Genomic DNA, 26,569 nt, shown 5'->3' on the forward strand with positions numbered 1-26,569 from the left:
TTAAGCAAAATCATGTTTAGTGGACAGTGGAATTGTAATCAACTAACCAAATTCACAATGGGTATCATTCACTTGTACACATACGGATGGCATGAATAAATGCATGCATTAATGTAGGGCCTATATGTGTAGTGTATTTCAAAATCTACTGAAGTCATGCATGGAACCAAATACTATTCCATGGGACTAAATGCAATTCCATCGCACCTAATTACAAACTTTCCCATCCTCTCCAAATGCCGACCAAATGCAATTCTATCTTGCCTAATCCTACCTAATACCCTGCACCAAACAGCCCCTTAATGTGAGATGATGCACCCGTATAGTTGGGATGGATTTTACATAAACATGAAGGTGTGCCCCAAAGCAAACGACCCATTTGGTCACAGGGTATCTAACCAGCCGTTAAAAAAAAATGTGTAAGAGGAGGCAGCAAAATGATAATAAACATTGTTTAACAAGTAGCTTTGAAAATGTTTTTAATTAGGAATCGGAATGTGAATTCTGCATTAATCAGGTATTTTTAAAAAATTCCTAATAAACAACATAGGGTGGGCCCTTATATGGGCGAATTAAATTTTGGATAGAGGTACGACACGTGTGCGGTTTCTGAGCGCGTATCATTCATACCACGCTGCCCGATATCTCATTGGTGATTCCTCGTTTGTCTCAATTGTCAGGCTCAGCTTCCTCGCTCGCGTGAAAGAGAAGGGGCCTTGTACCACACCTTCAGACGTGGCATATTAGTAACAGATCCAGACCATTGATCCGGTCCATTGTTATGTGATATTTTCCATACAGAACACCCATTCTTTTATGTTCTTCAAGCTGGCAATAAATGAACGTGGAATATAAACCGTAGGTCATTTTTTGTCCATTTTCTAATATGATATCCGTACATATGATAAGTGGACCAGTGTATTTATTTTCTTCATGGTTTGTTCTCAGTGCGACCTACGTGATGAGTAGACTAAAATCTCTAACGCATTCCAAATCCGGCACGTGTGTCGCAAAAATCTAAAGCGAGCGAGAACACCAGGCATTGGTAATTTGTTTCTCAATCTCTCACGTGCTGTACGGATTCTACGGAAACATGCTCTCCACGTGTCAAGAAGACAACACTACTTTCCACCTGGAAATCTGAAATATAAAAAAGGCCGATTCACGTGACTTAGGTGGTCTCTGCGCGCATGGAGAGTCGATGGGCGCGGGTGCTTTTAGAGAGGTCTCTGCGCGCATGGACGATTAAATCATGGATCTGGACCGTCCACTAGGTTCAAACCACATTCACAGTCTTCCATCATAAAATTCAAACCAATCAGAGGAAATTTTCTATCCCATTGGTTAAAAAAATTTCTGATCTGATCAAAGAGGCCCAGTGGTCACTATCTGTGGCCTATTCAATATAGTCCACTTGGCTTGGAAAACCAACGGTTATGTAAAGAAAGGCCAATTTTTTATGGTTAGCTTCATCAAATCACAGCAAAATTTTCATGGTAGACCATGATCTGTAGGAAAAACCTAATGAACGGTTCAGATAAATGACACGTGTCATGTGGTTCTAGAGTGCACCAATAACGTCATTCCATACTTGGGGCAACACTAGTTGTCCCTGGTAATAATAAAAAAATAATAGAGGCTCCACGAGTTTTGTACCATTTGAAAACTGGTGGTAACTCTTCGAACATACACATGTTATAGTTTTAAGGCAATGAAGACCGTCCAAATTTCTTTTGGATGGATCGTAACGGAAAAAAAAAACAGCACTAAGAACATAATGAGTGCCACGTGTGAAGAGATGAGTCACCACCATTTTGTAAACGGTATAGAACTAACATAGAAGTCTAGTTCGTAAAAAATTTCAATTTTTTTTTTTCAATTTTTATTTGAGCGTTTTTGAATATAAGAAATACTCTTTATTTCTTAATTTTTGTTCATCTTTTTTCCCTCAAGAAACAAACGTTGATATAGGATACTCCAATCGATCCAATCCGTTGAATTCAAGAAATGGCAATTTCTCCGACAAATTCGACCACTTTGAGGTCCTGATTTGGGAACATTCTGCCTGGAATTCGATCATTCAGTCCACATTTTGGTGGGTTATTGGAAAGATTGGAAATTGGATCGAATTGGCGATCTCTTGAGCTCTCAAAGGAAGATCTCTGATTTCTTTCTCTGTCGTCCGATCTTTTATTTTCGAAGGTTTATTGGAATTTGATGAAGAAGACTGGGGTACCGAAGATGGAATGGCAGATCATCTCGAGCGTGAGGTCGAGCAAGTCAGTTCTTCGCTTTCTAACCTTTTTCCTCCTTTTCTTCCTTGTTTTTGTCGAATCGTAATTCATTCGAATTGCATTTGTTTATTTCGTCTATAGAAATTCATGTTGGAATATAAGTTTTCTCAACGGATCGATCTGTTGTTCGCATGCATATGCTGTGTTCGATGCTTGGATTATGTTCAATTGCAATGATCCAATTCAATATCGAAGAAATGATGTAAGTGGGGTGGGACGGCTTTAATTCGTAAATAAAATTGAACCCATATTCCAATTCGACGCGTTTCAGCTTGGGCCTGAGAGGATCTTGATTTCAATTTCGGGGCTAGCACTACTTTTGTTTTTTCCGCCTTGTTCTATTGAATTATTGCTATTCAATTCGATTGAGCATCCAATTGGAGCCTTTGGATTGCGAACAACAGTCTAATAGAGAGGAAATAACAAAAATTAATGATCTTGCTTTGATTGGTAGTACTGTTCCCTTTGGGACCACATTGAAAGTAATGTAGTTAAAATATAGAGCCTAGACTCTCGATATGTATTCCAATGAAGGAAATTCAATTTGGTTATTCACTTTATTAGTATCATTAGGCCAATGATTGCAATTTGTGTTGAGGGTGCATTCGTTCGGAATTGCATATGAAAGCATGAGTGGGTGAATTCTCTTGTATTTGTTATGCATGGAAAGTTTCCTTTGGAACTACAACTGGTACCATAGAGAAGCGACCATAAACTGGAGAGTCTTGACTGTCCTTTGGAAAGCCCATGATGGAGTTCTGGTTGAATTTTATCAAACATGATCTGAACAAAATGATTGGCTTTTTGTGGCTGTTCATATATTATGAGGTGCATTATGTATATTTAATTTTTTTTACACAATGATATGCATTTAGGGCCTGTTTGTTTTGGTGTAAATACCCGTAAATCAATGGTAAAAGTATAATAATAACTTATGGTGGGTGTTTGCAAAGAGTGGGAACTGCACATAGAAAATCAGGTCAAACCCACCATTGTTTCATTACCAAAACTCTGTGGGCCCCACTATGATGTATACTTTATATCCACACCGTCCATTCATTTTCTCAGATCATTTTAGGGCGTGAGCAAAAAAATGGGGAAGATCCGAAGCTCAAGTGGAACACACCACAGAAAACAGTGAGTTCAATAGTGGTGTCATTATTCCCAATACTTACTGTGGTGTGGTCCACTTGAGCTTTGGATCTGCCTCATTTTTGGGCTGATGCCCAAAAATTATATGGAAAAATGAATGGACGACGTGGATAAAGCACATACATCACAGTGGGACCCACGGACTCTACCTCACTTTCTGAGTCCGGACCTACCAAAAGCCGTAGATGTCAGCATCTTACATCTGACAGTTTTTGAAATTTGCCATGGTAAGTAATAAATGCTTAATTCACTTAAATTACAAGCAAATACACCATATCAAACAAGCTCAAAGTTGTTCATTGTCAACTCAAGTTCCACCTTTTTGGGTGCATCTGAACTCATGAAAAACGAAAATGATTGAATCACTTTAGAAGTGAAAGTAGTCCTTTTTGGCATTTTGATGTGCTATATGCACAGAATTGATTGACAGTTGTTGATCAAACTTGACTTCATCTGTCATTGCTGATATATCTATCAAAAGAAAATGAAAATTTTATATTGATTGACTACTAGCACACAAGTAAATTTTAGCTTTCTATTATTTTTTTGCATACTTTAATTAGCAGTTTTTTCTCTCATGATTTCTGGATGCTTTTGTTTTGCTTAAAATATTTTCATTTGTCTCCTTTGAAGGGACTTATTGCTTTGAAGAAGGGTACTCAGTTAATCAAGTATAGTCGGAAAGGGAAGCCTAAGTTTTGTCCTTTCAGAATTTCTACCGTGAGTACCTTCCTTCCCCCCACCTCCCCCCTCAATTAAGAGATTTAAGTTATTGTGTAGTCTGTAATAACTTTCAGTTTCTGGCCCGTTTTTCCGAGACATAGATACAAAGCATCATGTCCACAATGTGTAGACTCTGACATGATTGACTCGGAATAAAGAGGAGAATGGAAATACAGAGACATACATGTGTATTGATGAGTATATAACTGTTACACAGATTATGAAATCTGTCATGTATTAGCCACTTAAACAAATTACCATAAACTTTTAACTTCGAGGCATGTACCATCCTCAACATACCAAGTGTGTAAGCCGAGAGCTAAAATTCACATTGAAAATATGAGAAGTAATGAAAAAAACATCAAATATGCACAGCAATATTTTATATTTATTACTACTACTACTGCTATTGTTATTATTATTTTGGAGTAAGATAGGTATTGAGTTACTCCCATCATTGTCTATTTCTTTTTTCTTTGTTTTCCCCTGCTGTTTCCTTTTCTTCAATGTTTCATTTCCACAACAGTCATGATATTTTCTAGTCATGTGCATGGGCTTGGTGCCTAAAGATTGGCATTTTGAGTTACTTAAAAAAAACAACATTCAATTGTTTGTATACATCTAAGAGATTTTAATATGAGGAATGCTAATTCCAAAAACCACTTCTTCAAATATGAAATATAAACACACCACATGCGGCAAGGTGGCGCATGGGTCTGGGTTCTAGGACATTTGCAGGGTGGTTCCCACATGGAATGTTCCTCAGCCCAAAAATCTGACAGACCAATTTATCAGGTGGGAAACACATGTAGAAAGAAATGGACATTTACAAAAATGATAACCGATGGTAATGTGTCGCTCATCCAATGAGTGGGCTAGCCTAGTTTTAGGATTGGACACGTGCACTGGGGTTCCGTCTGATGGACGTCCCAGATCCTGCACACATGTGGCATGTTGGTGCTTGTGTGCATTCCTTTAAGATTCATGAAGATGAGGCATCTTGATTGAGCATTCCTGTATATTTAATTGCTTAATCAACAAGATGGACCCATTTATTCTTTCTCAACTCATTGCTCTATGGTAATGTTTCCTTTAATGACATGCATTAGGCTTTGATAAATCTTCTATTTTAGACAGTATTTCTCTGGTGCATACAAATTATTATTTTTTCATTTATAGTGGTTCGATATTCCATTTGTATGTGGTGGTTGCATCAAATGCAGACATTTGATTGATGTCTGATATTGCAAGTTATATACCAACTAAAACTATCAGTAAACACAAACCTTCGGTGTATATGGTTGAAAATTCTCAGCCAAATTTGTGCATACTTTTGCTAAGCATAAATGCTTCAGGGCATTTGAATTCTCTTCTAGATATCTCGGCAGTATGTGTGTGTGCGTGCTGCCATTTTTTATTTTTTTTTGTAGCATGTGGCTTGACCAGTTCTTTTTAATATACTATTATATTCACAGGATGAAACAGCACTGATTTGGTATTCACGTGGAGAGGAAAGGACTTTGAAGTTATCTTCTGTCTCACGTATTATCCCAGGACAGAGAACTGTGAGATTAACCTTGCTGTGGGCCACATGGTTTTTTAAATGATTGTATATGATTTCACCTGTCTTCTCATATGGTGCTCTATTGGCTTATCCTACTCTGCAGGCCGTTTTTAAGAGATATTTACGCCCTGAAAAGGACTATTTGTCATTTTCTCTTCTCTATAACAATGGCGAACGATCTCTTGATCTGGTAAGTGAAATTATAAGCATTTCTCCTTTTTTCATACTCTAATATGAAAGTGAACGTTGATTGGTTGATGCTAAGTTCTAAATTACGACGATTCCCCAATTATTTGTATTCACTAGATTTGCAAAGACGAAGCTGAGGCAGAGGTGTGGATTGCAAGCCTTAAGGCACTGATTTCTACTGGCCAACATAAACGTTCTAAGACTAATGGTCATTTTGATGTGAGTTACCTAACCTATGAGCCATTCATTACAGAATCTCTTATTCTTTATCCAGTTTTCTTTTCTTTTCTTTTTAATTTTTAATTTTTTAATTTTTATTCATTTTAAATTTTAAATTTGTTTTTGCATAACAATTTCAACATCTGATAAAACTCCCTATGTTTTTGTTATTGCAACTGTAGCTGATTCTTTTTTTATTTTTTTTCCTGAAGGATGGTGGGAACTTCATTCAAGATGGTTGTCCTTCCAGTGTAAAACTAGAGGTTCCTTTAAGTATAGTTTGTAGTTCTAACGCGAATTCCTTCATTGATTGTTTTTCTCGGGAACCTTCTCAGAATTTGGTGAGGTCAGATGTGGGGTCGGACTGTGCAAATATGCAACCAAGAACAAGCAACACAGGAGATGGCCGTCTTAGTGTTTCAAGTGCTGCCCCTAGCTATTCTAGTCAAGGATCTGGACCTGATGACTGTGAATCTTTAGGTGATGTTTATGTCTGGGGAGAGGTTTGTTGTTTTGCGAGTTTAGCTGATGGAATTGCAAATCCTCTCTGTTCAAAAACTGATGTGCTACTTCCTAAGCCCTTAGAATCAAACGTGGTTTTAGATGTTCATCAGATTGCTTGTGGTGTTAGGCATGCTGCCCTAGTGACGAGGCAAGGTGAGGTATTTACTTGGGGTGATGAGTCTGGAGGACGTCTTGGCCATGGAATAGAAATGGATCGTGTCCGACCCCAACTTGTCGAATCTTTGGCAGTTAGTAACATGGAGTATGTTGCATGTGGTGAGTATCACACATGTGCTATATCAGTGGCTGGTGACCTATTTTCTTGGGGAGATGGTACCTATAATGCCGGACTTCTTGGTCATGGAACCAATGTTAGCCACTGGATACCTAAAAGATTATGTGGTCCTTTAGAAGGATTTCAAGTGCTGTCTGTTGCATGCGGTACATGGCATTCGGCCTTAGCAACTTCGAACGGGAAATTGTTTACATTCGGCGATGGGACATTTGGTGTTTTGGGCCATGGTGATCGAGAAAGCTGTTGGTACCCAAGAGAAGTTCAATCCTTGAGCGGACTAAAGACCATTAAGGTTGCCTGCGGAGTGTGGCATACGGCTGCAATTGTAGAGGTTACAGGACAGTATGGTGGAAACATTATGTCTAGAAAATTGTTCACATGGGGTGATGGTGATAAAAACCGTTTGGGTCATGGGGACAAGAAAGCACAGTTGGTTCCCACTTGCGTCTCGTCACTTTTCGACTACAACTTCCACCAGCTGGCCTGTGGACATAGTATTACTGTTGCCCTCACTACATCAGGGCATGTTTTTACAATGGGAAGTACCATTTATGGCCAGCTGGGAAATCCACGTTCTGATGGTAAGGTACCTTGCTTAGTACAAGATAAATTGGTGGGTGAATTAGTTGAAGAAATCTCCTGTGGTGCATACCACATTGCCGCCCTGACCTCAAGAAGCGAAGTATTCACATGGGGGCATGGTGCCAATGGAAGACTGGGACATGGGGACGTCGAAGATCGGAAAATGCCTACTCTTGTTGAAGCTTTAAAAGACAGGCATGTTAAAAGCATATCTTGCGGCTCAAATTTCACTGCTATTATATGCATTCACAAGTGGGTTTCTGGCGCAGACCAGTCACTCTGCTCGGGGTGTCGACAGGCGTTTGGATTTACTCGGAAAAGGCACAATTGCTATAATTGTGGACTTGTTCATTGCCATGCTTGCAGTTCCAGAAAAGTTCTTAAAGCTGCATTAGCTCCTACTTCAGGCAAACCATACCGCGTATGTGATTCTTGCTTTGCAAAGCTTAAAGCATCGGAAGCTGGTGCTTCATCGGCTGTCAATAACAAGATTGTAGCCCCCCACCGCATTATTGACACCAAGGAGAGGTTGGAAAGGGGAGAAATAAGGTCTTCGAGGATTTTGTTATCTCCTAACACAGAACCCGTAAAGTATCTTGAAGAGAAATCGATCAAGCAAGGGCCTAAAACTGACTCGCTTTCCCTATTGCGAGTGGCCCAAGTTCCATCACTGTCACAGCTAAAAGATATTGCTTTTCCAACTTCCTTGAGTGTACTTCAAAATGCTTTGAAACCAATCGTTACGTCGGCGCCGCAACCAGCAGTCAGTTCGAGTTCTGCATCACCCTACTCTATGAGGCTAAGCCCTCCTCGCTCTGCAACTCCTGTATATTCTAAAAGCATCATTGACAGCCTCAAGAAGACAAACGAACTTCTAAACCAAGAAGTCCTGAAGTTGCAGGCCCATGTAAGTAACAAATTCCTTTCCGCCCACGACTTCTGATGATTTGTTTCAATGTCCCTGGAAGTACAGGCATGCGGGATTCTTTTCTGCCTGCATTAATATCTGATGCGTTCTGGGCAGGATCTAAAACACATTGCGATATTGATTTGGTGTGGAAAAAAGGTGGAAAAACTATATCCCACATAATGCTATTCGGTTTTCTGCACTGCCACAAATGCTTGGTTGAACAGATAACCATTTATCCTGCCAAAATATTCATTTTGTGGGCCATTTGGGCACATCCAAAAGCACCCTTGACTTTCCCATATCTTCCCTTTGATTCATGGGGAAATGATGTGTGAGCACAGTTATTTTGATTACTTAGTGGTAGTAATTTAGTTTCTTCTTCATGTACCGAGTGTCTTTTAGGTTAAAACTCTGAGACACAAGTGTGAATTTCAAGATGATGAGCTGCAGAAAGCAGAAAAGAAAGCTACAGTAGCTGCTTCATTCATGGCTGAGGAGTCATCTAGGAATTCTGTTGTGAAGGAACTTCTCAAGTCTCTAGTGGGCCAGGTATTTTTACTCAACCTTTGCAAGTCATTAAAGTTACACTCTCATTACCAAAATTTCTATTTTGAATATATAACATGCATTTTACTAAGTTATGGGACATACATGCATGCACACATTCATATACATGTGCGCACACACGTGTGTGCATGGGTGTGTCCGTGTACGTGCATACATGCGTGTGTATAGGGGAAGGCACAGCTAGTGAGCCATTCTTATTCCAGTAGTGATTCATGGCACAGAGCGCGGAAAACAGAAACTTGCCTGGTGCAGTTCCCATTTCCTACCCCAATATAAAAGTTGAACCTATCCCAGTCTGTAGGGACATCCAAAGTAGATCAGCATGTATAGCATAATGTATGGCAACCTTGCAACTCTGCTGCTGTCTCTCTGGGTTAGCTATCCCTGCCTTGTATTCCAAGTGTTTTCAGATGACCTTCTTTTAAATTTACAAAATTATGCTCATCTTTCACTTTGTTTTTGTACGTCGTAATTAATGCTACTGACATTTTGCAATGTCTCATGCTTTGAGCATGCATTCAAATCATCATCGTCATCATCATATAAGCCACATCCCAATTAATTGGGGTTGGTTACATGAATCCTGTTCCACCATTCCACTCTATCAGTGGCCACACCTTCAATTAGACCAAAGGTCATCAAGTCTTTTCTTACTGCCTCCATCCACATCCTTTTGGGACTTCCATTTGTCCTTTTAGAGCATTCACCTTGTACCAACTCACTCCTAACCGGCTCGGTTCTTGGTCGCTGTTGCAAATGAACAAACCATCTTAAGTCTAATTTCCCTCATCTTATTATCTACCGGCACTACTCCCAAGTTTCCTCGAATGCATTCATTTCTCCTTCCTCATCTTTGTTGGGAAGCGCGGAAGGTGAGCCCTCAAGATCTGACGGTCTACACGATGTTTGGAACCTTTACAAAGCAGAAGAACGGTACTCCAACGGCCCGCCTATCTACTACTGGAGCAGATGGAACTATTCACACCTCTGATCCTACGGTATATAGTGGTCCCTGATTGCGATCTATGGATCAGATCGTCCCAAGGACAAGCTAAGATGGACAATCTCTCGTGCACAATGTTTCTCTCTCCGTATACTCTCAGTATTTTGTATATCTCTGTTTTTGCGAGAGAGAGCGCATGCCTTTTATAGGAAAGGAGGGGAGATTGGATGAGACCATATCATCCGGTCTTATCCCTATCTCCTATCATAAATCAAATTCAATTTTGAATTTGAAATATAACCGAAAAGGAGAAAGGCCGGAAGATGCCTAAACATGTGGGACCCACCCACTAGTGATTGCTCACCAGTGGGCCCCACCGGCCTACGTCCAACATCTCCCACTCAATCACATTGTGGGATAGGCACATAAATTTGTCCATCTAACTTGCCTAATAACAATCATAAAACCAAACATCGCGATCAAAAGAATCAGAGGCGTGGGACCAGCTGGATCACCATTATCTTCTCACAGGTGCTTAAGTACTAAGTGACCACCTGACTAGTACTCAATAACCCAAGCTTTGCAATGCCTGTCCTAGTCCACATGACCACACCGGATGGAGTTAACTCCCGACCTGGAGTACTCGGCCAACATACGCACTTATCCAACTTATCGAGTTATTCTGAAAACTTGATTTTTCACAAACTTTGAATAAAACCAATTCAAAGCAATACTTATATATATATGCTTTTTAAGAAAAATACTGTTTGCAAAAGTCTAATAAAAACAACTCGATAGTCTTCAAGTGCGTATTTATAGTTCTAGAAACTTGGTGTAGCTGTCACGGGATCTTCCCCACGCAGATGTGTAATTTGGAATTAATCAAGCTGCTTTCCTAGCGTAACTGAGTCTGGCCAATCAAGGACCTTTCGTCATCGTACACTAAAGTAGCAACACTCAATCTCATCCTCATATACACAAGAGGAGGGTAGCTAAGGACACAAAGAGTCACCTACGGGACTGGCTACTCGCATGTTGCAATGATTAGATCGAATCAAAGCAATCTGTAGGTAATAGGTCCCAGCACGTGGCTACAATCCACGTCGTAAAGTAGACAATACTAGGTGAATGTCGGGTCTACAATACGCAGGTCATTCTACATAAGGTACGACTCATCTCATAACCTCATAACCTGGCTTTAATTTCAGGCCATAACATTGATCGCATGTAACGGAATGGTGCGATTATGTTATTCGACTTTATCAGTCTCATCTTCAATCTTTATAAGATTGTAGGCGGATACGACTCACTCATATCCTCATCCTTTATTATTCACAATAAATGGAAGTTCATACCTCAATGTATAAACATAGCCCCAAATGTGCCTCTCTTGTACATTTAAGGTTGGTCAACCCGTGCGAGTGGGTGACCGGCCTGCCGACAAAAAATAGAAATCCTACATGATTTCAAGGTAAATGCTGATGATCTTCATACCTAGTTATATTAGTGTTCAATACTGAATAAAAGGGATATAATATTCATTAATGAAAGATCAAAGGTACTACAAAACAAGTACATCAGTCAAGCTTTCCTCAATCCCATCTGCCTGACGTGAACCTGAAATAGATCTCTAGCTATAGGTTTCGTCATGGGATCAACCATCATCTCCTTAGTAGGAATGTAGCTGAGGGCGACCTTCTTATCTCTCACTTGATCACGGACGTAATGATACTTGATCTCAATGTGCTTAGATTTCTGGTGGTGTTTAGGGTCCTTTGCCAAGTCAATGGCAGAAGTATTGTCTATCTTCAGCGATATAGGCTGACGAACACTCGGTACAACACCCAGACTCAATAGAAATCTGCGAACCCATACACACTCCTGAACTGCAGCACAACATGCAATGTACTCGGCCTCCATAGATGAAAGAGCTGTGGATGTCTGTTTCTTACTCGACCATGAGATAGCTCCTCCTCCGAGTAAGAATACATATCCTGAAGTAGACTTTCCCTCGTCGGCGTCATTACCCCAAGCAGCATCTGAATATCCTTTGAGCTCGAGGCTTGTGCCTTCATAACACAACATTAGGTCTTTTGTTCCTCTGAGATAGCGGAATATACGTTTGACGGCTTGCCAATGAGACTGTCCCGGGTTACTCTGATATGCCAACTGCATAGCTAATATCCGGTCTGGAGTAAAGCATAGCATACATTAAGCTCCCTACTGCGCTTGCATAAGGTACTGAGGACATAGCCAATTTCTCGGCTTCAGTCTGGGGACACGATTTCCTGTCTAGCTTGGTAGCTTTATCCATAGGGGTTTCAACAGCTTTTGAATTTTCCATCCTGAACCGCTCTAAGATCTTTTGTATATAGGTTGCTTGAGACAAGCCTAAAAATTTCTTAGGGCGATCCCTGATGATTTTTACCCCAAGAATAAAGTTGGCTTCACCAAGGTCTTTCATCTCAAAGTTCGAGAATAGCCAATCTTTAGTCAATATTAACAATTGCATGTCATTACCAGCTAACAGGATATCGTCTACATATAGAGATAGTATCAGAAAAGATCTTCCAGACCGTTTTATGTATACACAATGATCTTCTTCACTCATCGTGAATCCAAAAGTGGTGATGGCCAAGTGGAACCTCATGTACCACTGTCTTGAAGATTGCTTCAGCCCATAGATAGATTTTAACAACTTGCAGACTTTCTTTGGATGTTTTTTATCCACATAACCCATGGGCTGTTGTATATATATCTCTTCATCCAAGTCACCATTTAAGAATGCGGTCTTTACATCCATTTGATATAACTCTAAGTTTAAACTTGCGACAATGGACAAGATCATGCGGATTGAGGAGAACTTTGCAACAGGTGAAAAGGTCTCCTCGTAATCAATGCCTTCTTACTGTGTAAAACCTTTAGCAACTAATCGTGCTTTATACTTGTCCACTGTACCATCTGCCTTTCTTTTGATCTAAAGTACCCATTTATTACCTATCGCTTTGCGATTGGAAGGCAGATTAACAAGTTCCCAAACTTTATTCTTCTCCATGGAGGCGATTTCTTCGTCCATAGCATTTACCCAATCAGCCGAGTTAGAAGATAATAATGCATCCTGATATGAATTAGGTTCATCATCATCAACTGCAACGCAAGAAAATGTTTGCCCCTCAATATCGAAGTATCTTCGGGGAATCAATCCTCTTTCGCTTCGACGTAACTCAAGAGCCTGCTGAGATGTCCTCCCACTGTCCTGGTGAACTATAGGAGCATCTTCATATTGAGGAGCAGAACTCCCACTCTCCTGAGATACATCGGGTATTTCAAAAAGTTTTATTGGAACCTTTTGCTTTACTCGGCTTGGGTATCTATCTTCAACGAAGGTCACGTCTCGGGATTCTATCTCAATCCATCGTCCATGGTCCTCATAAACTAGAACGTATCCCTTTGAATGCATAGGGTACCTAATGAACACGCATTCAATGGTTTTACTATCAAGTTTACCTCTAAGTTGAGTAGGTAGCAAAACATATGCCAATGATCCCCAAGGGCGTAGGTGGGTTAAAGAAGGAGGCCTCCTAGACCACATCTCATATGGAGTCTTAGGAATGGATTTGGATGAGACTCTATTAAGGACGTAGACGGCTGTTAACCTCAGAATGTGGTAGAGAGATTGGCTTGTGCCATCATCGATCTAACCATGTCCAATAGTGTCCTATTCCTTCTCTCTGCAACACCGCTTTTGTTGTGGAGTGTAAGCCATTGTGTTTTTGCCGAACAATTCCAACGTTTTCACAATATGATTTAAAGGTTCTGATGTATACTCGCCACCTCTATCGGATCGAAGGGTTTTAATCTTTTTCTCAAGTTGATTTCCACCCTGACTTTATATTTAAGAAAACAATCAAAAGCCTCGGTTTGTGTGAGATGAGATACACATATCCATAGCGCGAGTAATCGTCAATGAAAGTGACAAAGTATTGACATCCGTTTCTGGCATGTACATTAAATGGTCCACAGATATCTGAATGGATTATCTCTAGTGTGCCCTTAGACCTAGCCGCTTTGGGAAATGGTTTCTTCGATGTCTTCCCGGACACACAATGTTCACAAAATGGCAAATCAACTTTGGATAAGGAGTCTAACAGACCAGAACGTACTAGTCTTGTCATATGATCCTTTCCGATGTGACCTAACCTGGCGTGCCATTTTTGAGATTCAGATTCTACATTTTTATTCGACATAGCAGATAAAGCAATATGGGCATTATCACAATCTACGTCTAGAATAAATAAATCTGAAATTAAATTTCCCCATGCAAAGATGAGGTTATTTTGTCTCAAAGAAACTCTAGTCCCAGAAAATCGAATATCGAAACCATCAAATAATAACCTAGAAACAGAAATTAAATTCCGACGCATCCCCGGTGCAAAAAGAGTATCACGAAGGATTATTGTTTGCCCTATGCGCGTACGGAGATGAAGAACGCCAATCCCTAGTACGTCTTCAACAGCGTTATTGCTCATGTACAGCTTGTAACTTCCTTTGGTTACAGACTGAAATTCCTTGAGTCCTCGACGACTTTGTGTCACGTGCTTTGTTGCGCCTGAATCTAAAATCCACTCGTTAGATATAGTATCAACGGAAAGGATTTCAGAACAAACGCCTACATACAAAGTCTCTTGTGACTGAGAAATGTGGGCACACTGCCGAGCATAATGGCCGGAATTTCCACAGACAAAGCAGATTATTTTTGTCTTTTTCTGCTTCTTCTTTCCATTCCCTTTCTTGAGATTTGGAGGAGGTGTTGTAGTCTTCTGTTCTTGATTATTCTTCTTCGCCTTCTTGCGAGCTTTGAACCGTTTATTATTAGCTTTTCGCTTATGGGTCTCTGCTACAAAGGCCTTGGCCGAACCTGGCTGAATTGCATTCATATCAACCTCACGTACCAAGTGGCCACAAAAGTCTCTGAACGTTGTGATAGAATCAGTATGGTTTAGAATTCTTTTGATTTGGGCCCAAGATTCAGGCAAGGAACGGTGCATGGCTATAATCTTCTGATTTTCAGTCAATTTGCACCTAACATTCCTAAGGGCACCTATCATTTGCTCCATCTTACGAATATGATCTTTGATGGGACAGCCGATAGGCATCCTGTACTCCTGGAATTCCAATTCCATTGCCCTAACTCTCGCATCTGACTTCTGCGCATAGGCATCTGTCAGTGCTTCCCAGATTCCCTTAGCGGTTTCATGCACTTCATACGTAGGTATGAGTTCTTTGTGCATAGTGCTAAGAAGGACATTACGGGCTGAACGATTTTGTTTTCGCCACTTATTATAGCGAGTCATCGCAACCCTATGTTCTTGTAAATTTCCATTTTCAGCCAGGATGGGTTCCTCTTGAACTATATCGAGTGTGTGAGATATGTCGTCCTCGTCCAGAAGGCATCGCACTGCTCGAGACCAGTCTTCGTAGTTGTTGCCGTCGAAATGTTGTCCTTTTAGTTGTTCAGCGATTAACGCTTTGGTGGCCATCTCTACATTGCATGAGTATCATTACTTAGCTATGATCTAAGGTATTGACACTAATCATCAGCATTTCTACGTGTTATATAAAATTTCAAAGTATAAAAGCAGTTAACACATCTTAATGAGATCTGAAAGTCCACATACCCGTATGGGCGGTGTAGAACAATCAAGTTCTCTAATTAAGATGAGATTTAATGCTTTTATAAGAATAAATTTATATAACGTGCAACCTTCCATTACATGGTTGCATGCATCATTTGGTGTAGGAGAATAAACTCCCACTCAGGTTATGCACAACCTTTATTTGTGTATAGGGAGTATCTAAGCACTAAGTTTTACAATTTCCAATGAAAACAAAATAAATAATATGGGGCTTAGATCTAAACACATCAAGCCAAATATTTTCTCATATATAAACATCATCATCAGAAGGAAAAAAAGAAGTGCTAAGATATCGAGAGAGTACAATCTTCACCTGTGATCATGACTATTAGTGATGGATCTGATCATTACCGATAATGATCATTGTTGATGATGGATCCTTTCATCAACATTGATCATCATAGTTGTTGATCGTTTCGTTCACTAATGAGCTCTAGATCAATAGTGAAGAAGAAAATAATAAAAGAAACAACATTCTTTTGATATGAGTCCATCATCCTTCAACAGATCTGCACATATGTATACGTGCTAACATGTGTACAAAAGCCATGTGTACAGAAGACAACACGTGTACACATGTGTATAACAGATTCTATTAGACATGTATGCAGTAGCTATCTTGTACGTGTATACTGTATACATTAGCTAATGCAGATTACAACACATGTACAGTAGGTAACACATGTAGGGTAGCCAACACGTGTACACATGTATGTACATATGTAATCTACATTAGCTTACAACACGTGTACAACATGTACAACAGCTTATGCACGTACAGCAGCTTACACATGTACAGTGGCTAACACATGTATGGTACCAACACGTGTACAACATGTACAGCATGTATAACACGTATACAACATGTACAACACGTGTGAACTTGTATGTGTACAACACGTGTTAACTTGTACAGCACGTGTTAACTTGTATGTGTACAACGGTGCTCATGTACAGCACGTGTTAACTTGTATGTGTAAAACACGTGTACAACATGTACAATAGCTAATGCACGTACAGAAGCTTACACACGTATGGTAGCTAAATAACACGTGTACAACATTAGCTAATCTGGAAGACACGTGTACAACATTAGCTAATCTGGCATCTCATGAGTCTTATAAATAACACGTGTACAACACGTGTACAACATTAGCTAATGCAGATAAGCTATTGCAGATTAGCTTTTGCAGATATGCTTCACACGGTACTTGCAGATTAGCTATTGCAGATCTGTTTCACACATATGTCAACACGTGTACAGATTAGCTATTGCATGTACTATTGCATGTACAGCCAACGTGTGTACCGTCTGTACAAAACAACACGTTTATAGAATAACATGTGTATCTTTTGACTGTTTTGATACAACTTATACCATTTTATCCATTGGTCATGATGGACGGTATGGATACAACTTATGTCATTGTCCATCACTGCAATACAAATGGATACTGCCAACACATGTATACAGCAGTGGTGTAGTTCAATACAAATGGATAAGCACAACAGCAGTGGTGTAGTTCAATACAACATGGATAAGCATATCAGCCATATATAGCACGTGTATAGCCATATATGTGTGCATGTACAATTCGTGTGCATGTACAGCTGCCAACACCAACACATGTATACAGCTGCCAACTCATGTGCATATATCCAGCAGCCAATTCATGTGCATGTACAGCTGCCAACACATGTATACATCATCCAACAATATCCAATTCGTGTAATCATGGGACTGATGTGTGAACACGTATACACATGGGTCTGTTGTGTACACGTGCACATCACTCAAGTATTTATGTTTACACGTATTTAAGTGGAGATATGTCACAAGCAATTCATGTATGCCATGTTATTTGTTTATGGAATGGTCCACATGTAGTACTCCATACGTGTACACAAGGTGTATGGAATCTTAAAGGTCTACATGATCACCTTGGTCCATCATTGTCGGGTTCACTTGAACATGGCATACGTGTATACAAAATTCAAATCTAATCCACCATACACATGGATTCCAATCCAAAAAAAAAATGGGTTACTTACCTTTTTAAATGAATTTAATCGGAGATCCGCCGTTAAATATGCTCTGATACCACTGTTGGGAAGCGCGGAAGGTGAGCCCTCAAGATCTGACGGTCTACACGATGTTTGGAACCTTTACAAAGCAGAAGAACGGTACTCCAACAGCCCGCCTATCTACTACTGGAGCAGATGGAACTATTCATACCTCTGATCCTTCGGTATATAGTGGTCCCGGATTGCGATCTATGGATCAGATCGTCCCAAGGACAAGCTAAGATGGACAATCTCTCGTGCACAATGTTTCTCTCTCCGTATACTCTCAGTATTTTGTATATCTCTGTTTTTGCGAGAGAGAGCGCATGCCTTTTATAGGAAAGGAGGGGAGATTGGATGAGACCATATCATCCGGTCTTATCCCTATCTCCTATCATAAATCAAATTCAATTTTGAATTTGAAATATAACCGAAAAGGAGAAAGGCCGGAAGATGCCTAAACATGTGGGACCCACCCACTAGTGATTGCTCACCAGTGGGCCCCACCGGCCTATGTCCAACAATCTTGCCACTCATCCATCTCTCCTCATTTATGCTACACTTATCCTATGAACATGTTGTTCTTTAACTTTCCATCCTCTAAAGCATGGCTGGTCTTATAGCTATCCTATAAAATTTCCTTTTCAGTTTGAGTGGTACATGACGATTGCATAGAACTCCAGAGGCACATCTCCATTTCTTCCAACCAGCTTGAATTCTATGGGCAACATCCTCTTCAATCTCTCCACTCCAATGAATTATTGACCCAAGGTGTCGAAAGTGGTCATTTTGGGAGACTTCTCGGTCAGAAATCTTAACTAATTCCTCATTTTCACTCCTATTATTACTAGAATTGCATTCCACATACTCTGTTTAGCCTAACTAATTTTACACCCTTTAGATTCTAAAGCATCTCTCCATAAATTTAGCTTTGTGTTCACACCCTTTTTCATCTTGTCAATTAAAACTATGTCATCTGCAAACAACATACACCATGGGATTTGTTCCTGCTGAGCATGCATTCAAATGAATACATTTTGAGAGCTTCAGTGGAGTATAATAGTTCAGCGCAACATTATGCATTTATGCTTTGTATTTTTACAAAGGATACCAACACTTGCTAATTATTCCATTCTATTGCTACTTTTACCTGTTATTCAGCTGGGTGAGATGGCAGAGAAAATACCCCTGGAGGTTTATGACATTGACAACTTAAGAACCATACATACTCAGTTAGAAGATTTACTGAAGAGCAGCGAGAGCCAGACATTGGAAAACTCTTCCTTGGCAGCTGATTCTTCACTCGATAAATCTCTCTTGATCAATGGAAGGATGGATGATTGTAGCAATGGTGGAGGGATTACGGACTTAATACAGAATGCTGATGAAGGCAGATCGAGTGTTTCCGATGCCAAGGAGGATATGCCTAACCAGAATACGGAGAATGACTCAAGATCACCTAGAGTGTCAACGACGAGTTATAGTAATGAAGGAGAAGTTCAAGTGGTTGAGCAATTTGAACCGGGAGTCTATGTAACTCTTGTTCAACGTCGAAACGGGACCAGAGCTTTCAAACGAGTCAAATTCAGGTATTCACCTACCCAAGCTGTTTTTTTTTTTTTTTTTTTTTGAAGTTTCATGAATAGATCGCTAACCTAATATCTTGCATGTTCGGATTTTCATTTCTTTCATGAGAAAATATGTGTTTATTCATTTTAGCTTTGCTAAGTTCACACGCATGTGCATAAAGCTCATACATGCCACACGTGCCAGGATGGCACGATAGGTTTTGAGATCCAATCCATCTATGAGAAAGGAACCATTATTGATGCCCTAGCTAAAGAATGAGGTTGATCCACTGGTCATGTGCCACAGTCACAGTTCACAAAACAAACGCATGGCTCTGAAAAACCTGGCTGAAGTTTTCCAAACCATCTGCTTGTTTCCAATATTAGGGACTACATGCTGAATGGACCAGATCTATTATTGGGAAAACATGCAGAAGGTTGGACCAGCGACATGGATTAGATCTGACACCAATGTGCCATGCTGGCACATGTGGCATGTACATGTGCTTTATTGCACAAGCGTATGCGCTTAGCAAAGCTCTCTTCATTTATGTGCTTTGGTTAATTGGAGTTCAACCAAATCTTTAAGGAAATTGAAAAATTGCTATCGGCACCCAGTCTGACTGATTAATACACCCACCCTTTTTGTTTTTTCATTATACAATAACACAATTTTGTGCCAACAAAGGATGTAATTTTAGTTCATATCACTCCCAATGGTAGATAAGAAGTGCTAGGGAGAGATTGAAGAAGCAAACCGCCACACGTGTTTAATCCAGGCCATTCATCAGGTAAGAGGCCACCATGAACATGCCCTGGCAGAAAGAATCAGCCGGCTTCACTCATCGGGTGCACGGGACTAGGGCTGTCAACAGCTCAGGTGCAGGTTTGGTCCTATGATACCCATACTAGGTCTTGCCAGGTCCAGGTCAGTTCTTGAAGACCTAGACCTGGATCCAATCTAGTTCAGGTACCCATCAGGTCTTTTTGATCTAGATTTCATGTTGGGTTCTGGACAAACAAGAGCACTTACATGTTGGGCCCATCCAATGGATGGATTAGATGGGAGACACGTGCCACTCTGATACAAACTAGTCCCTGTTACATGTGTGTGGCTTATGAAACCTCATTTCTTTTGGCAGAATAATCTATATCTTTTTTTTTTTTTGTTATCTTGTTAGCACACCCACTGTCAGTTCACACTTCACTGTTAGCCACCCCCACTAGGGAATTGATACCAAGACCTCAGTGTTGAAACGAGGTATCTTTCACTCAGTCTACCACTTGAGCTATATATCTATATCTAATTATCTATATCTATACTCTCTCTCTACACACACACACACACACACACACACACACACACGTGCGCACACAACATGTATAATTTTACTATTATGACTAACTGGATCCAACCTGGCCCAACTTTAACTGGGTCCAAAAGGTGAGGTCCAAATCTGACCTGATTTTCTTAATGGGCCTGAAAATGGGACCTAGATCCATTAAAATTAGGTTGGGGCTATCAGGTACCCATGGTTCCTAGTACCCATTGACAGCCCTATGCTGGATGCTCAGAAAATATGAGAAAAATGGACAATAAGAAAATTTGACCAACAGTAATATTCAATGTACAATAATGGCTTGCTCCACCTGATGACTAGCTAGGATCCATGTGCTACATTGCCACGTGTACGGTGAACTGCCTCTTCAATCCTTCTGTGTGAATTGCCTCAGCATTTCTCAAGCTGAATTTGTAAATTCTCCAAGATCATACTCTCTACAAGACATTAAAGAATGGGGAATTATTTGATACTCCTGGTTGCATACCGTGCTCGGTATGCAGGCACTTAGATATGGTACACTGGACATACATTAACTCAAATTAAACTGATTAAACTGTGGAATCCACTGTAGCAAGGGTGAGTTTGGATCGTAAGTTACTTTACATACGCTACTTATACCTCAAGTAGCTTATCTTGCTTTCTACCTATTCAACAAATAAGTATGTTTGGTAAACAACATACTTATCAACCAAAAAGTTGAAAAGTATGTTTGGTTTCCCATATCACACAAGTACTAATCCCTTAATTTTGTTTGGTCCACCCTTAATATCCACCATCCACCATATGGGCCAACTGTTGATGTAAACTGTTCATTATGTTGGGCCCACCTTGGCCCTGTTTTCAATGTGAACTGTCCATCATGTGGGGCCAACCTTCAATATGGACCATCCACCTTGCGAGGCCCATATTCGATGGGGGCTATCCATCATGCAGGGCCGCCTTGGATGTGGGCTGTCTATCATGTAGGGCCCCTTTGGATGGGCTGGCTGTTATGCGGGGTTCACCTTTAATGTGGACCGTCCATCATGCAGGGCCCACCTTAGATGTGGGTCATTCATCATTAGGGGCTGACCTTTGTTGTGAACTGTGGCCCACCATCAATGTCAGTGTCAATCACGTGAGGCCCACCTTCAATATCCACCGCCCATCACACGGAGCCCACCTTTGATGTGGACCGTCCATCGTGTGGGCCCCACCTTCAATGTGGGCCGTCCATCATGTGGGGCTCGGCTTGGATGTGGGCCATTCGTCATTAAGGGCCAACCTTTGATGTGGGTCATCCATCATGTGGTGCCCACCTCCAATATCCACCGCCCATCACGTGGAGCCCACCTTTGATGTGGACCGTCCATCATGTGGGCCCCACCTTCAATGTGGGCTGTCCATCATGGCCATTCATCATCAGGGGTGTGGACCCCCCATTATATGGGCCCACCATCATGTGGGGCCCACTTTCAGTGTTCACTGCCCATCTTATGGAGCCCACCTTTGATGTGGACCATCCATCGTGTGGGCCTCATCTTCAATGTGGGTCATCCATCATGCGGAGCTCGCCGTGGACATGGGCCATCCATCATTATGGGCCGACCTTTGATGTGGACCATTTATTATGTGGGCCCAAGTTAATATGGGTCATCCATAATGTGGGGCCCACCTTTGATGTGGACCATCCAGCATGTGGGGCCTCCATTGATATGGACCATCCATCACATATAGAGATGAGAGGGGGAGAGAGAAGTAGAAAAATATAAAGTTGAAAAGCTGAAAAAGGAAGGGATAAGTAACTTTCATCACTTTTTTTTTCACACACACTCACGCACTCACACCCCCACACACATCACATAAGTTAAGATGGTGCTTGTCAAACTAACTTAAGTTAAATAAGTAACTAACTTATATAAGTTAAAAAGTTCACTTACTGGATGGTATCCAAATAGGCCCTTAGTTAAAATATAAAAACCAGATTGGTTGAACAAACATAACCTTGGATTCTTGGACACTTGGTTTTGAAAGTAAGGCCATTGGACTTATTTCATTTTAACCAACCAATAAATGTTAATCAATCTAATAGCTGGACAATCAAATAAAAGTAATTTTTGGTTCATGATACATCTAAGATGATATGTATACGTATGGCCTATGGGGCAGTTTGAATTACTTATATCCTACCTATGCAATTTCACAGTAGTTTCCAACTGCATGTGTTGGCTGCTGTATTTGATCTGTTTCCAATGCATTTTGCAGTAAGAGAAAGTTTGGAGAGAAGAAGGCAGAAGACTGGTGGAAGGAAAATAAAGAGAGGGTGTATAAGAAGTACAATTACCGGGGGGTGGACACGGCTGTGACGGGATCATCGGCGACCGCAGGGCCCACCAAGGAAGATGCTGCTGGTGCGCCTTAGCTTCCTAGACTGGATTATAAAATCACAAGCAGAGGAAATTTTGACACAGGCAGTAGCAATCTTGATTTGTGTTACGGTTTTAGTGGGCCTCGCAATTTTGCCATTTGTCTGAACGTCGAGAGTGTAGATTTGAGAAGCGACTTTTTTCTAAATTTTGGAAGGATGGCATGGATGGCATCCTTTTGTAACCACTAAAGAGAACTCAAATTTTATGGTGAGAGGGAGAGGCGGAGGGCCGAACAAGATCATTTGATATTGAGGCAAAACAGTATTGTATTTTTTCATTCTTTTATTTGTTCTGTACCAGTCTTTTCTTCTTCTTCTTGTTTGAAATGTGCTTTGTTACTGTTGTGTAGTGTACAGTAGATATTCTTTTCCAGCACAACTTTATGCATTGTAAAGGTATTCTCTTGACATTGAATTCTTTGTAACTGAAAAAAATCATTGAATCACTACTACATGTGCCAATCTGCAAGATCCAAATCTGGGAGATACAGGTAGCTTGTCAGGTGGATCCCAAGTTTAGATGGTGTGGGGCTTAAATCAAGCTTGTCGGCTCATCTGATAGGCCACACAAATGTGTTCAATCTGAATCATTGGTTGGATTTTAACCATTTCATTCTTTTGCAAACGTACAGTGTGCCACCGGATAAGCGGAATGGTCTATTATTTTGCCTGGGGAATGTGCACAGTGCAGCCAAAACCTGAAAATGTGTATGGTGGGGCCTATCTGGGTGTGGCTTGGTCCTCTCATCTCACCACAAGTCCTGGTAAAAATCAGGTAGAATTCGAAGTGTCTTTTTTTTTTTTTGGGGGGGGGGGGGGCGGTGGGTTGAACTAGAAATGAGTTTTGTGCAGTTTTGTAGCAGTCACCATCTCATGCATGCTAGCTTGGTTTGAGATCCAGGCCACTCATCAAATGGGCCCTGCCATGTAGATTCCGTAGGTCAAAAGCCAATTGGTTCTGTTCATCTGGTGGGCCACACGAGTAGGTTGATGAGTAAATCAGTCTGGTTTTTGGGTCAAGGTATCTGTGTGTCTCGTGGTGCATCCGACGAGAAGCTTGGATTCCTCACGTGTGAAAAGTTGGCTTGCGTGAGAATGAACTTGGCAGCTTTCATTTGAGCATGCAGATCATAATCATAGATGCTTCCCGTTTAGGATGTTAGATTCTCTAAGGGTGTGTTTGGCTGTACACATGAATTGAATTGCAAAACATTCATGTATTCAAAAGGAGACAATAGAAATTTGATGGTCTTTCATGTCCTACTTGAAAGTGACGGAATTGAAGTTGGGTTTTTATTCAAAGAGGGAGCTCTCCTATGAGGGTATGGGACATGGGTGGACAGCACACTTGTAAAAAATCCTGGCCGTTCATCAGGTAGTCTGCACTGTGAACATGGGTGGACTTTTTTTGACTACCCATTTTTGGCCCACTTGATCAGCGGACCAATAGTTTCTTTATTGTGAGAAACACATAACTTTCCTTTCTATGTGCAAATCAATGGGATTAACAATATAAAAGATTTAGTGGATGAAAATCACTTCTAATACAAATAAGCAAATCATTAAACATGTAGAATGCAAGACATAACAAGATTTTTTATGTGAAAAATCCTCCGATGTGAAGAAAAAACCAAAGGAACCTAGTTTAGTATAAATTCTCTATAATTAAAATAATGGAAGTACAATCATCAAGAGACCTTTCTTGGATATTGTTGTATTTGATGTTTTAAATCTACTCAGATACAGGGTCTGTTGATGCCATCGATAGTCTGTTCGATGTCACCTTCAATGGCATCGAATAGTGCTCGATCCCATTGTGTTTTTTTGGATTTTCTCCAATTGGTTGCTGACCTATCTGGGCACTTTTTCTATGCCAACGATGGATGTTTGATTGAACCTTTGATGACATCGAAACTGGATTGATGCAATCGAGATTTTATAGAAAACCGGGTGTTGTCGCTGGACAGTTTGGGTGTTAGTTCGATGCCACCGATCTAGCTTTGATGCCATCGAATAACAAGTTTCGATGACATCGAACATTTGCGTAGAATTTTGTGGATCCGTCGGATCTGCAAAATTTGTTTCCGATTTTGTTAGAAATTCTCCCATAGGCTATATATATGGGTGTAAACAGGATTGAGAGGTATTTTAAGGGTTTGTAAATAATTCTAGGGTTTCAAAGGGCTGTAGTAAGGGTGAGATTCGAGGTTGTTCGAATTAGGTAAACCTTCTCTCTTTGTAATTTTTATTTTCATAGTGAATTTCTGTCACTTTGTGTCGTGATTTTTTTTCTAAAAGGATTTTTTCACGTTAAATTGTTGTGTTGTCCTTTGTGTTTGCTTGGTACTATCTGATTACTATCTTAGATTCATCTCTGTATGATTCCGCTGTTACTCAACAAGTGGTATCAAAGCAATCATTGGGGCGCAGGCCTGAATCTGAAGGATTATCATTAATGGGAAACACTAGGTATGACATTAAGAAGCACTCAGGTAAAAATAACTTTGAGTTATGGAAGATCAAGATGATCAGTTCCTTAACCAAGTAAAGTGAGGATGGTGCTCTTGAGGAGCGAAAGCCGATTATGAGTGACGATGATTGAAATACTCTTGATAAGAAGGCATTATCCTCGATTCGTTTGTGTCTCACGGATAGGGTTCTCTATAATGTTTTGAGGGAAAAAATTGCAGCTAGTTTATGGGCGAAGTTAGACGATATTTATGCAAAAAAATTCACTGAGAATCGCCTACACTTGAAGCTACAGTTGTTCACCTTCAAGATGGTAGAGGGTGGAGATGTGGAGGCCCACATCAGTTACTTTAATAAATCGATTTGCAAGTTGCTAGATATGGAAGAAGTAGTCAAAAATGAAGATTAAGCATGCATGTTGTTGAATTTTTTTCCAGCATCGTATGAGTCATTCAGGGCCTCATTGTACACAACAAATAAATCCCTAAGTGTGGATATCGTTATCTCAGCCTTTCAAGGGAAAGCCATGATAAAGATAAACGTTGGTGTAAGGACATCTTCTGGTGCATTATTTACGAGAGGCAAGAATACTGAGCGAGGTACATGATCTTCAAGACCTAGATCCAAATCAAAGGGCAAGGGTAAAGGCAAGTTAAAGTGTTAGAACTGTGGGATGACTGGACACATAAAGAAGGATTGTATAAATCCTAAAGCGAAGAAAGAAAACTCAGAGGCTTCCTCCAGGGAGGCTAACATTGTCACATCTGATGAAGAGACAAATGGAGGTGATGTTCTGTTTGTGTCCATGATTGGACACTTGTACAACAATCATAGAGACGACTGGATCCTTGAAACAGGAGCGTCATATCATATGACTCCTCATCGAAGTTGGTTCGTCAGTTACAGAGAATGCGATAGTGGATAGGTCTTTATGAGCAATGACAATGCCTGTAATGTTGTGACTATTTTTACGGTGAACATCAAGATGTTTGATGGGATGAAGCGTACCTTGACTGATGTCAGGCACGTTCCTGATATGAAGGAGAGTCTGATTTCTCTCGGTGCACTCGAGGCTATAGG

The 26,569-nt window shown here is 40.5% G+C and overlaps 1 protein-coding gene across 4 annotated transcripts; it reads left to right on the forward strand.

The window, feature by feature from the left end:
- Nucleotides 1-1,907: 1,907 nt before the first annotated feature.
- LOC131240385 (PH, RCC1 and FYVE domains-containing protein 1-like) lies at nt 1,908-23,428 on the forward strand. 4 transcript variants are annotated; one of them, XM_058238572.1, is made up of 10 exons: nt 1,914-2,095; nt 2,203-2,279; nt 4,080-4,166; nt 5,645-5,734; nt 5,837-5,923; nt 6,040-6,141; nt 6,354-8,429; nt 8,835-8,981; nt 18,864-19,291; nt 22,858-23,428. In XM_058238572.1, the coding sequence occupies exons 2-10, from the start codon at nt 2,247-2,249 to the stop codon at nt 23,012-23,014; spliced, it is 3,207 nt and encodes a 1,068-aa protein (XP_058094555.1). In that variant the 5' UTR covers nt 1,914-2,095; nt 2,203-2,246; the 3' UTR covers nt 23,015-23,428. The 4 variants fall into 4 exon arrangements, with proteins under 4 accessions (XP_058094558.1, XP_058094555.1, XP_058094557.1 ...); XM_058238574.1 differs by having other exon boundaries at nt 1,914-2,279; nt 6,477-8,429; XM_058238575.1 differs by lacking the exons at nt 18,864-19,291; nt 22,858-23,428 and adding an exon at nt 18,351-18,383 and having other exon boundaries at nt 1,908-2,279.
- Nucleotides 23,429-26,569: the final 3,141 nt, after the last annotated feature.

Source organism: Magnolia sinica, chromosome 3 (genome assembly GCF_029962835.1).
Source record: "Magnolia sinica isolate HGM2019 chromosome 3, MsV1, whole genome shotgun sequence".
Taxonomy (NCBI): Eukaryota; Viridiplantae; Streptophyta; class Magnoliopsida; order Magnoliales; family Magnoliaceae; genus Magnolia; species Magnolia sinica.

What these genes read in the sequence shown, in the direction of transcription:
- LOC131240385 (XM_058238572.1), top strand. Translation starts at nt 2,247, where the DNA reads ATGGCAGATCATCTCGAGCGTGAGGTCGAGCAA. An exon ending in AGACTAATGGTCATTTTGAT is followed by an intron (nt 6,142 to 6,353) that starts GTGAGTTACCTA and finishes TTTTTCCTGAAG; the next exon opens with GATGGTGGGAACTTCATTCA. An exon ending in TCCTGAAGTTGCAGGCCCAT is followed by an intron (nt 8,430 to 8,834) that starts GTAAGTAACAAA and finishes AGTGTCTTTTAG; the next exon opens with GTTAAAACTCTGAGACACAA.